This window comes from Sinocyclocheilus anshuiensis, unplaced genomic scaffold (assembly GCF_001515605.1).
Source record: "Sinocyclocheilus anshuiensis isolate Anshui unplaced genomic scaffold, SAMN03320099.WGS_v1.1 scaffold130, whole genome shotgun sequence".
Lineage (NCBI taxonomy): Eukaryota > Metazoa > Chordata > Actinopteri > Cypriniformes > Cyprinidae > Sinocyclocheilus > Sinocyclocheilus anshuiensis.
The window spans coordinates 1,486,527-1,500,104 of NW_015544207.1; the positions used below are offsets into that span (position 1 = coordinate 1,486,527).

At 38.1% G+C, this 13,578-nt stretch overlaps 1 protein-coding gene across 1 annotated transcript in view; it reads right to left on the bottom strand.

The window, feature by feature from the left end:
- The window catches only part of LOC107697007 (zinc finger protein 512B-like), a 60,641-nt gene that overhangs the window by 16,452 nt on the left and 30,611 nt on the right, over positions 1-13,578 (bottom strand). The window contains 8 exon segments of the mRNA XM_016497622.1: positions 1,371-1,498; positions 2,276-2,410; positions 5,975-6,046; positions 7,253-7,464; positions 7,711-7,852; positions 8,113-8,188; positions 9,476-9,604; positions 9,837-9,916. Of these exon segments, the coding sequence (XP_016353108.1) occupies positions 1,371-1,498; positions 2,276-2,410; positions 5,975-6,046; positions 7,253-7,464; positions 7,711-7,852; positions 8,113-8,188; positions 9,476-9,604; positions 9,837-9,916 (974 nt within the window).

Here is a 13,578-nt window from a genome sequence, read left to right on the forward strand (position 1 = left end):
TAAATCGATTTTCAACCGGCTCGCGGTTAATCGTTACATTCCTAGTCTCAATGCAAACTCCAAACATTGGTTGGGCTGGTCGGGATTGCCAAAGCAACTTCACCTTAAAGGGATTGTTCACCCAAAAATGAATTACTCATGACGCATGCACTTGCTTTTCCTGCATGTAAACAACGCATGCGTGTGGTGCTGATGACGTAGAAAAACACGCACTGTGCCTTGTTTACATTCAGAGGAGAGCATGCGCATGCATCGTAATGCAGAGGAGAAGAATTGTTGAATAAAGTTGTTTTTGTTTTCTTTGCGCACAAAAAGTATTCTCTATTCTCGTTTCATAAAATTAAGGCTGAACCACTGATATCACATGGACTATTTTAATGATGTCCTTATTAACTTTCTGGGCCTTTACGTTACTGTATATGGAGGGTCAGAAAGCTCTCGGATTTCATCAAAAATATCTTAATTTGTGTTCTAAAGATGAACGAAGGTCTTACAGTTTTGGAACAACATGAGGGTGAGTAATTAATGACAGAATTTTCAATTTTGGGTGAACTATCCCTATAAAACAAATCTTTCCTTTGGGAATGTTGAGAGTAATTTATAAAATAATGTGTTCCTCTAAGCCAGGGGTGTCCAAACCTGTTCCTGGAGGGACAGTGTCCTGGATATTTTAGCTCCAACCAGCTCCAACACACTTGCCTGGAAGTTTCTAGTGAGACTGAAGACGTTGTTCAGGTGTGTTTAATTAGGGTTGGACCTAAACTCTGCAGGACAGTCGTCTTTGAGGAAAAGGTTCGGACACCCCTGCTCCAAGCCTATGCTAGTAATAATGACAATAGTGTGTTTTAGAGTAGTCTCAGCCTCAGGCGTCACGCCCACGGACCGTTGGCTAAACGTCTGATGCATATGGGACACAAAGGTGGAAACACTTCAGGAGTTTTGAAGTCGTCATCGGATTGGTTGAATTCTACAGGATTTCTGGGAGACGTGTGTCGCGTTCTTTAACGTTCTGCCTGGAAACAAAGATGCCGTGACGCCAAACCCCCTCACGAAAGAAGAAAGCCGTCGTGTTTACAACTGTGATGACGAGCGCTTATCAGGATCAACTAAACGCTGGAGTTTCAAAAGTATGTGAAATATTTAAACTTACAGAATCTTTAAAATACGTCCGAGAGTTTTACACACTGTTATTGTTGCGACATTTCCACTCCCCGAAACGTGACAATGAACGAAACGAACTGTGATTGGTTGTTTGACATGTCGGTAAAAAAGCCTCATGGGCGGGCCTTGGCCAATGAAAGCTGCCATGGATTCCAGACCTTCAGCCGTCAGTCTAGCTACGCGAGACTAGTTTTAGAGTGACTTCTGACCTTCTGACAGATCTCCATGTGCTTCTTAAGTCCATGGACGGTCTTGCGAGTGACGACAGAGCAGGTGGGACAGACCACTTCCCCTCTCTCAGAGATGGTGTTCTGCCACTGGGCTTCAGCAGGGGGAACTGAGACAAACAGATAAAACATGGTTAATCAAGATTACATTACCATTTGAAAGTTTGGGGTCAGTAAGATTTTTTTTTTTTTTTGAAAGAAGTCTCTTTTGCTTACTAAGACTGCGTTCATTTTATAAAAAATACAATAAAAATCAAAATTAAAAAATACAATAAAAAAATAAAATAAAATACAATAATTATTTTGAAATATTATTACAATTTAAAAGAGCTGTTTTCACTTTTAATATATTTTAAAATGCAATTTATTCCTGTGATGCAAATCAGATTTTTCAGCATCATTACTCCACTCTTCAGTGTCACATGATCCTATTATTATAAATGCTGAAAACAGTTTTTGCTTATTATTTTTGTGGAAACCATGATACATTTCTTTCAGGATTCTTTCATGAATAGAAAGTTAAAAAGAACAGCATATTTTGTAACATTATAACTGCTTTTACTGTCACTTTTGATCAATTTTCTGAATAAAAGTATGCTGACACTAATTACTTTAAATAAATAAGTAAATGACCCCAAATCTTTCAAACGGTAGAGTGTATTTCTATATTATTTCATTTTTATTAATTTAAATTATTTTATTTCATCTGTATTAAATTTATTTTTTATTTTTTTAAATTTATTTCATAATAGAACTATTTATTTGATTTGTGCTATTATTAGTACTATTTTGCTTTATTTGAGTTATTTCACACTGCTTTGGCAGTACAAATGTACTGGATGATTTTATCATGCAAACATGCAGAGAGAGAGCAGAGAGAGAGAGACCTGAGCTAATAACAGCAGCTTCTTTTCTGGTGGGAGCTTGAACCGACTGCTTCCTCTGGGACTCCTCAGTGAACAAAGCCCCTTCCGCCCTCTTCATCCGACCTGCTTTCAACTTCTCCTCCACCTTATTCATTCCTGTACAACACATAACAAATGACATTCAGGAAAAGCAGAGCCCTCACAAGTCACAGAAATAAAAGTATGACTAAAAAAGAACAAACAAAAGAGAAATGAAGAAATGAGACTCTCAAACTCTCTTGGCGGTCAAAGGGTCTTGTTGTGCAGTGTTTCTTAAACATGCACCATTGTAACTTCAACAGGAAATGAAACACTTCTAGAATAGACCTATAGACCCCATATTAGCACCAACAGGGGTAATTACTATCAAAGAGTATATGGTTGCTAATTATAAACATACAGGGGCAAAAATACCACTGAAATCTCAAGGTGAATTTATTGAATGGAGGCTAAGACTAAACTCTGAAAGTCACTTCTGATATAACTTTGACTACGTTTACATGGACATCAGTAATCAAATTATTCACCTTATTCTAAATAAGCCAATATTATGATTATGGTTTTTACTTGAGTTGCTTTTAGAATATTCCTTTCATGTTCCCGTTTTACATGTTATAGTACATAGTTCGATTAATGGCGCACGTCATTACGTCACCACGCGACGCCATCCGACGTCCCCTCCAGAATTTCACGTATAAACATATAGTTCGTCTTCGTGATGATGCCATGTACAGTTTTGGGTGTTTCATTTTTAATTTTATGAAAGCTTCAAGTGCAGTTAATTATTTGTACGTGCATACAGACGACGGAGGTGTTGAAGCTCTTTTATTTGCCATCAAATGGTTGAGCACTGCCGTGTGTGTATTCTGTCGCAAAATGCGGTGAAAAGTCTCGTACCGGCAGGGATTGTAGGTGGGGGGAGTGAATGTACAGCGCTCTCTCCCACCTTCAATACCACGACTGAGGTGCCCTTGAGCAAGCCACCGAACCGCCAACTCGAACTCGAACTCCCCGGGCGCCGCAGCAAAAAATGGCTGCCCACTGCTCCAGGTGTGTGTTCACGGTGTGTGTGTGTGTGTGTGTTCACTGCTGTGTGTGTGCACTTTGGATGGGATAAATGCAGAGCACTAATTCCGAGTATGGGTCACCACATGTCACTTCACTTTAACTTTCACTTTGATTATGACTTTAGCCGGATTAAGGTAATCAAAAATCTCTGTTTACATGGTAGATTCTTAATCATGTCTTAATAATGTCTTAATCGTATTAAAATCGGAGTATTGTTGTCCATGTAAACGTACTGACTGACAAGAAACACCACTGTGAGGTGGTGTCCAATGGTGTCCATTTTGCGACAGGATACACACACGGCAGTGCTCAACCGTTTGACGGCAAATAAAAGAGCTTCAACACCACCATCGTCTGAATGCACGTACAAATAATTAACTGCACTTAAAGGGTTAGTTCACCCAAAAATGAAAATTAGGCTGCATTTTACTCACCCCCGAGGCATCCTAGGTACAAATAATTAACTGCACTTGAAGCTTTCATAAAATTAAAAATGAAACACCCAAAACTGTACATGGCATCATCACGAAGACACTTTTTTTTGACAGTTAGTCAAAAAAAGGGTCATGGCAATCCAGTAGATCACTAAAGAGAGACTTCCTGTACTTTAGTTCCCTTAAAGGTGGGGTTAGTTATTTCTGGTAACCAATGTTGATATTTCAAATCACCAAAACAAACACGCCAGAAAACAGCTGCTGCGTTCTATTTATGACGCATTGACACAAATTTCAAATGATTTTCAACAGTCGCTTTATCGCGTTCAGTGTAGACAGACTGTAGCTGTTGCGGCGCGGCGGTGTAGACACGGTGTTACTCACCTATTTAGAAGAAACAAAGCAACCTCGGCGTCCGATCGCAGGCCTTCCGCTCCTTGAGTTCTCTCCAGCGCTGGAAAGCTGATCCGATATTTACACGGGTTCTACTTCTTGCCTTATCGTAAGCCTTCTTTTGTTCCACAGACGTTTTCCTCTTTTGTTTTTTATCTGCCATCTCTATCTTTCTGTCGCTCGGCTCGGCTAATGTCCGTCCTGTGCACTGAGCGCTCTCTCCTCCACATCATGAGTAGACACGCCCTTTACTGCTGATTGGCTACAAGTTTGTTTTGGTACTCGCCCTGACTCAGTTTTCTAAAGTGTTTTTGAAAAATACATACCCCACCTTTAATGAAAGAGTTTGGCTGCATACAGAATAAGAAATTAATGTATTAACTAATGTAACAAAAATTTACACTAAAAGTGACAAAAAATGAAGCAAAAATTGAATGTAATAAATTCTGCTGTCATTCAAAATGATGAAGGTTCCATTTGTTATCATTACTTAACTACAACTAAAGTTAACATGAACTAATAATGTAAAATACTTCTAAGGTGTTTATTAATCTTCATTAATGTTAATTTTAATGTTTACTATTACATTATTAAAAGCAAGTTGTATCTTTTATTATTAGTTAATGGACTTAAGCGAACATAATAATTAACAGTTATATTTTTATTACAATTAATAAACATTGTAACAAATGTATAGCTCATTGTTAATTATGCATTAACTAATGTTCACTAACAGAACCTTATTGTAAAGAGTTACTTGTACTTTATTCTAGATCTACAAGAGTTAAATATCAGATAAAATATAGGATTAGAACCTGAAACAACAATAACACTGAAGTCCATGGAGAACTTCTTCATTTTTGAGCAAGGAAAATGGACTGGTTCAATATCAAAACCCTTAAATATTGAGAAATTCTGAATATTTAGAATAGAATATGAATATGAAGCAAGGTCTAATTTAAACATTTATCATGACTGTACAGTCCCATTGGGCCTTTTGGCGCAGCTGCACTTCTGGGGCCAGTTGCATAAACTTAGCCTCTATGTTAAGACAGTATCTTAAGAACAAGTTTCACCAACTAGCAGTTAGCCAAAGGTTAATGATGAGCCTTATTTTTGAAGTCATCTTAGACTAAGCTACGCTTTTATGTAACTGAATTAAAAAAATATATGGGCCTTGCGGTGCAGCTCCACCTCTGGACTCACTGGGCTTTGCGGTGCAGCTCCACCTCAAGGTTCAGTGGTTTGCATTTCTGCGCTCTGTGTGTCCCAGCAGTATGTTTACTATTTAGTCATTTACTAATACTGTTAAATATTAAAATTTATAATATAAATTAAATATTTACAGATTTCCCTCTATTTGATGTTGATTGATTTGTTTGGTTTTTAACTGCCATACTACTTCACTGACTGATTCAGTTTTATACATATGGACAGCACACTGTGTTTAGTTTTATGGATACAAAAATGTGCCCTAATAAATCCAAAATCAAAATCAAATCCAGAGGGCAAATATTGGCCCTTAATAAAAAATGTAATTTACTGGCTAGAAGAACAGATGTGAGGATAGGAAGAGTGAGTTTACTAACTCACTGCAGGGACAAAAATGAAAACAGCTTCATAAAGGGACAAAATAATCCTTTTCACATATAAAATGTAAAACATAAAGGGTTAAAGTTCGTTTTTAGTAGCTTTAAGACTGCAGAATTCAGACTTTAAGAACAACAGAAGTCATGGGAGGTCTTCGCCATTATATAAAACGTGTATGAGTGTGTGTTTGTGGTACCTTTCAAACCGAATGTTCCTGAAATAGACGGCTGCTCCCCGGTGAACTTCTTTGGAGTTTTCTGCTTCCTCCCTGGCTCAAATGAGAAGAACAACAACAAGAGGTCAAACATCTCAATAACACAGCAAAGAGCTGCATTCATGGTTCATACATTCATGACAACATGCAGTGCTAAACAACACTCGTGAGCTTCTGCTGTAAGTTACAGTCTCATAATGATGCTCAAACTTCAGTGCACCAAAGCACCTGCTGTTTCACATGCTGTGGTTCCTCTGCTGGAGAAACTGACACAGCTTCATGAACCAGTCATGGGAGCAGAGAGCAGATATGTTTTCTGTATGTGTGTACGTGGTTGATTGTCAACTTGTGTCACACAAACACAGCTGACATTTCAGACATCGACACACACACACACACACACACACACACGCTGTCCTCGCCCCTGGCTCCGGCGTGGAACAACAAACGGAGGGATCGTGTACCCAAACAAAGGCCATAAATAGCGGACTCACAGCACGAGCCACGCCGACATCTCGCAGACACACTGCGTCTCTGCCAGGCACAGACAGAGACAGCAGCCGCCACCAGCTACCAGAGAGACTTAATGACCAGCAGCCCTCAGACGGAGCCAACACTGAGAACTTACACACTGCTGCTTAAAGGGCCAGGCCACCATTTCCTACAAAACTCAATGAGGGGCGTGCAAATGATTTTCAACGGTTGCTTTATCGCGTTCAGTGTAGACAGACTTTAGCTGATTTGTTTGTCATTTGTTTGTAATGCAAGATGCTGCCAATCACAAATCACCGTGCATGACAAAACAATTTCGACTTGTCAAATAATTAGTTTTCCTAGCCATTTTTAATTTTACCCAGCTGAAAAGTAAAATAAAAGTACTGGCAAGCAGAATTCACATGCAAATATCACAGAAAACTGAATGTTCAAATTGACAAGGCATAAAAATGCTCGTGCATGATGTAACTGCCTATGAAGTCTCTCACATTGGCCCCTGGCCAGCAGGCCAAAATTGTACTGTAGTGGTATCATGAATGATTAGCATTATAGTATTGCATATGGCAGGGCCGTCCTTAGGGGGGTGCAACTGGTGCGGTCGCACCGGAACCCACGCTTGAGGGGGCCCCGTGGCTAATGCGGGAATGCGATCAGCTAAGGACAGCCCTGGCATATGGCACTTCAAACAATATCACGGTATTACCATGGACAGGTGTTTCAGAAGCTGACGTGCGCAGCATTAATCTCAGTGTGTAGCATTCTTACTGTGCTTCATTCTCTCAGGGTCCTCCTCAGGGAAGGGTGGGGGTAGACTGTCCCCCTCGCTCTCACTGCCCCCAGTGTCTACGGATGTCCCCTGCTGCTGTTTCCTGTCCGGCCTTTGGGGGGCGCACTCCCCATTCTGTGAGGGCCGAGACACCTCCTGGGTCTTCTTCACCTTGGTAAATACGGGTGATGGAGGGCTGTTCTCCACGGGCCTGAGAGGGAGCGCAGGGAACACAGGCTATTAAAGTCAATCCACAAAGGACCGGTACTATAGTAACACAAGAGGACTTCATCTGGAATCTAATGATGGCGGTGTGGCAAACAAGTCATGTCCTGAAGCGATTTTTGTTGCGTGTGACTAAAGTCAGAAATTCAAAACGGCTCCAAAAATGCATCACGCTAAAAAATATTCCAATAAGTGGGAATACGGTCAGGAAAAGCATACTGAGCTTTCACACCTTTTTTTAGCATTTCGCTTCACGGGGCTTTTCTGTTGTTTAGGTTCGGACTTGTGATCGGATTTGGCGTCCAAGGTGACCCCGGACTTGGTCTCCATGGTGACCCTTTCTGGGTGGTTATATAAAATTGATATAGTATGTTATGGATTATGTTATGGATCAAAAGTCATTCTAAACCCCTAAGACCTTCATTCATCTTCAGAACAAATTAAGATATTGTCGATGAATTCTGAGAGCTTTCTGAGTCGTGGTACTCTCGTGAAAGCGCATCGAAGACTGACACAGAAGAGAAGAATTGTTGAATAAAATCATTATTTTTGTTTTCTTCACGCACAAAAAGTATTCGCGTAGCTTCATAACATTACAGTTGAGCCCATGATGTCACATGGACTATTTTAACGATGTCCTTACTACCTTTCTGGGCCTTGAACGTATCAGTTTACGGGCATCTGTGACTCAGCTTCTCTGCTATGGTCGCCTGAACGCCACACAAACAGACACACACAAAGACAGGTCAAGTTCCACAGGTCTCAGATCTAAGCAAAAAAAAAGATAGTGGGTCTTTACAAAGTTTCATTTGACTAATTGTTACAGCTGATGGCAACTTTACTTAAAGGCACAATATGTAAGTTTTCACCGCTAGAGGGCGCATTTTCAAAACAATAACAAAGGCGAAGCTTGATGACGCTATGAAGGAGAGTGGAACGATGGGAGATGTCGTTTTGACCATCCAGAGATGTCTGAATCATGTTCACGGATGAAATTAATTATTTTTTTATTTTTTATTTCATGACCTGTACCTTCCAAAGTTATTCAAACCGTGAATAAATTACATTTTCACCATTCAGAGATCGACCATTCAACGTTCACGGGTGAGGTAATGAATTCATTGTTTTATTACCTGTACCTTACACAGTTATTTAAACAGTGAATAAATTATACAGCGAAAGGGAGCAAAGAACATTTACATTGTCAAAGAACATTATGACGTGAGTTTGAGCACTCTCAAAAAACTCCCCTTATAATCAGTCAAGTTGTCTATATACTGTTTGATGAATGAATCTCTTACTTACATCATACATACATCTGCACTTTGTTGTTTATGATGAGAGAATTTGCGAGAGAGTAGAATTCAGTCAGCGAAGCGCGCACACTCAATAACAAAACTCCAGCGTTTCAGCGATGACTCATCTGAACGCTTCTGATTGGCCATTGCATTCATAAGCTCAACAGACTCGTGTGTGATTGGTTATAATGCGCAACACTGTAAAAACGCGGAAAAAGACTCATGATGCGACATTGAGCAGATCTACATTTGATGCTGCAGTCAACACTTTTCATTTCAGCCGTAATGGATTTACTTTAACTGTGCAGCGGCACACCAGGCACTCCCACACCAGGGAGGAACAGGGCCGAGCCATTTTTTAAAGGGGTCATATGATGCGATTTCAAGTTTTCCTTTCTCTTTGGAGTGTTACAAGCTCTTGGTGCATATTTTAATTTATGGGTGAACTAGCCCTTTAACACATTTGCTGATGTCAAGAAATTTCAAAACAATAACAGTTAGACCTCAAATTGCCTGGCAGACATGATCCTAAACCAAGCCTAATTTCACAGGGCTCCTTAAGACTTTGAGTTGAGTTCATGCAACCCACTATCTGATTTCAAATTAATGTAGTTTTATACATTCCTATCAATAAACGAGTGTTGGTTGCATTCATGATTTTGCAGCGCATGACTGTGTAGTCTGGATTTCAGTTTTTACCCCTTGGCATCGCTGATAGTGATATTTAAGTCCGTAAATACTGGGGAATTCCAACCAGCAGCCTGAGCATGGACATTTCACCCTGGAACGACTCTTAAACTCCTCTTTCCACTGAACCATCATATGGGCCTGGGGCGAGAAAAAACATCACACACGCACACAAGAGAGGCATTAGAAACTATTAGCAATCAATTCACTTCCACACAGCCCTCTGTGAGATGTTCCTTCTCCAAATACAACAGTTGGAAATAGTTTTGGAAAGTCCCTTTACTCCTTTCACAAATAATCACCCAAAATCCCAATCTGGCGTAGCCTCCTTCCTTCATCACTGGCCAAAATGGATATTTATTGCTTTACTCACGGGAATAATGCGCAGCTCCTGCACCTCCACGCGAGGGCGTCCTTTCTTCTTACCCTCTGATTTCTCATTATAGGAGGAACCTGATGAACATCTGTTGATGAAGCCATGTCAGTGAGACACTGTGTATTTCAGTGCGAAGTAGATGCAATTAGGAATCATTGGTTAAGATTTATTTACAACAGAACAGCACAACCCAGATTCTCATTATAGGAGGAACCTGATGAACATGAACATTTCATGACATATTGTACATAACTATTTTGAAAGATATTTTGCAGTGAAGCAATTATTATTTGCAGTTGACTTAATTACATTAACACTGCCCATCATTGAATTTTGAAACACTGCATTAACTACAACAGTCATCTAATGCAATTCCTATATACTGCACAGTGGCTCCAAAAAATATTTGGACACTTAAAATGTATGAATGTCTTGGGAGTTCATAACAAAAATGGAAAAGCAAGTGACATTCATGTGAAGGAAATATAGGTACTTATTTCAAAGGCAAAGCATTTCACAAAAATAATTGTTTGGACACATTGTGGCTGTCAAACATTACCATTAACATTAACATTATCACCACCCATAGGGTGTAATGGAAAGAAAAGTAAATTCAGAGATTTACATTTTGAAAATGATAAACCTGTTCTTTGGAATAACATGCACTGACGGATTAGTCCAGGAAAGTGAATTAGAAAGCAAATAGTGTCCATTTTGGCTTCATGGTGCCTTCTGTGGAATTCCAATCGTATTCTGCCCTCCTTAAAACACCTTGATTCTATCAAAGAAGAACCATTAACCTTACTTCAGATTAATGATTGGCTAAGAAACTCCCCTCAACACCTCACATCACTGCAGCTCTCCATATGTTCCAGACGTCCCCACGGGGACTTTAGTGAGGCTGAACGAACATTTAGAGACAGTCAATTGCAGATGCATTCTGCGTACAAATTAGTGGCATTGCTTATTTCATGCAAGTCCCAGGAGAATGGAAGATGATAGCATGCATTGGTTTTCTGGTTAGCGGAGGTCATGGAAGTTTGCTGCAAATCTATACGAACTGGCAAGGTCAAAACATTGAGCAAACGGCAGATAATTACACACTAATACTCCACTGAGGCCCGCTGGCTTATGGCTGCTAAGCAACTACATAATAAGGACACTTACAAAGTGGCTTCAGACAAATTGTCTGCAGTGTGTGTGTGTGTAAATGAGAGTGATAAAGGCCTTTCACAGACTAGAGTAAATGAACCATTAATCAGCATGCCTTTGACACAGTCACACAATATGTCACTGAAAAATGAACATTCTCTCATGTACTCAACCTCATGTCATTCCAAACACATATGCGGATATCCACAGCAACAAACGTCTTTTAAGCTTGTATACAATGACAGACTATGTTCATCAAACACCAAAAAACACTATCAAAATGCCAATAAAGTATATAGTCCATAATATGAGTAAAGACTCCATATTCCATTTGTTCTGAAGTCATACGATAGGCTTGTGTGAGGAATATACTGAGATTTGATAATCATCTTAAATCAAATATATTGCTGTTTTAATTGAATTAGTTACACCCCAATTTCTCTGGATTTACAAATCCTTAGGAAGTTTTGGAATAATGTAAATACACAACTGCATGAAATATATCGCACTGTGCAAGTGGTTTTTGGATATTTTATTACAAAAATCTTACATAGAGTAAATGAACCATTAATCAGCATGCCTTTGACACAGTCACACAATATGTCACTGAAAAATGAACATTCTCTCATGTACTCAACCTCATGTCATTCCAAACACATATGCGGATATCCACAGCAACAAACGTCTTTTAAGCTTGTATACAATGACAGACTATGTTCATCAAACACCAAAAAACACTATCAAAATGCCAATAAAGTATATAGTCCATAATATGAGTAAAGACTCCATATTCCATTTGTTCTGAAGTCATACGATAGGCTTGTGTGAGGAATATACTGAGATTTGATAATCATCTTAAATCAAATATATTGCTGTTTTAATTGAATTAGTTACACCCCACAAGATGTTGCACTGGAATTTAATTTGGAAAGACAGAAAGACAAATTTACTGAATTAAAACTCCCCCCAAAAAAATTAAAAAAATCAACAAAGTCATACACACACTTTACAAAACCCATCATTAATTTTAACTAATAATACATTTTTCTGCTGATGGATAGAACACATTTTTTTCATGAGACATTTCTCAAAACTAAGTTTAAAACTGTCAAAACAAATTTAAAATAATATTTCATAAAGTTTTCTGTAAACAATGTGGTTTACCACATGATGTACTATACATTATACCATATATTTTATACAGTGTATCGGGATGTGAAGTAACTAATTACAAATAGTCACGTTACTTAAGTAGTTTTACTCAGATATAGTACTATTTTAAAGTAATTTAAAATATTCGTCATACTTTCTGACAAACATGTGAATTACAGTATGTACAGTGTTTCTACATTTTTAAATTGCAATGTGCAGTGTGTATAATCGCAGCTCAGTAGTACTCTCTTCTTACTATTCATGAGTGCTTTAAATTAGTCTTTTTTTTGGACAAGTACTTTTACTCTACACACTTTTTTTTTAAAATTTTTTTATTAATGTATCTTGTAACTTTCCAAGTTACAGATATATAATGTTTATATGTAATGTTTTACATTTCAATGTATATAGCCTAATGTTTCCAGAAATGCCCCACATGTTGTCTGCATGTTCATACAGAAATGGTATGAACTGCTTTGAATTTCATTCCAATATTAATTCTACTTTGTTGAATTCAAATGTGAATGAGAATTCTATATCTTCTTAGCCAACCCAATTCAAACTTAGGAACACAACTCTCATTATACGTAAGATCTGCATTGTAAGTAAGGGATATTGTACATCCAGTTTGGTTGTTATTGCAGAATCAACCTGAATGGTGATCAGAACCCGGCGCGACTGATTTAAAGGGGTCCTATTATGCTTTCTTCACTTTTTGAATTTTAGTCAGTGTGTATGTTTGGGCATAAAAAAGATCTTCAAACTTACAAATCTCAAAGTCCACTCCAAAGGGAGATATTTCTTTCTTTTTTTAACATGGTGGCTAAGTTTATGCAACTGGCCCCAGATATGCACAACAATTGGATTTGGACTGACTTAAAGGCTTAAATGTCTCCAGGAGCAGGATTGGACACCGCTAATTTATTTGATCAAAATACAGTAAAAACAATCATATTGTAAAATATTATAACAGTTTAAAATAACTTTTCTATTTTCATTAATCATTCTAAAATGCTAATTTTCTACTCAAAACATTTCTTATTATCAGTTTTATAAACAGTGTGGAAATCATGATACATTCTTTGAATAGAATAGAAAGTTCAGAAGAACAGTATTTATTTGAAATAATAATCTTTTGTAACATTATAAAACTTTTTCCTTGCACTTGGTCAATTTAATGCGCCCTTGCTGAATAAAAATATTTATTTATATATATATAAAAAAAAAAAAAAACGTGCCGACCTGTTTGTATGTGCATTTTGTGCTATTCTGCCATTATTTATTTATGGCATTGTTTACATAAAATGTATGAAATGTTTGAAAATGTTTAATTATTATTGACACCATTTGAACGTTAACATGTTATTTAAAGGGGTCATATGATGTTGCTAAAAAGAACATTATTTTGTGTATTTGGTGTAATGAAATGTGTTTA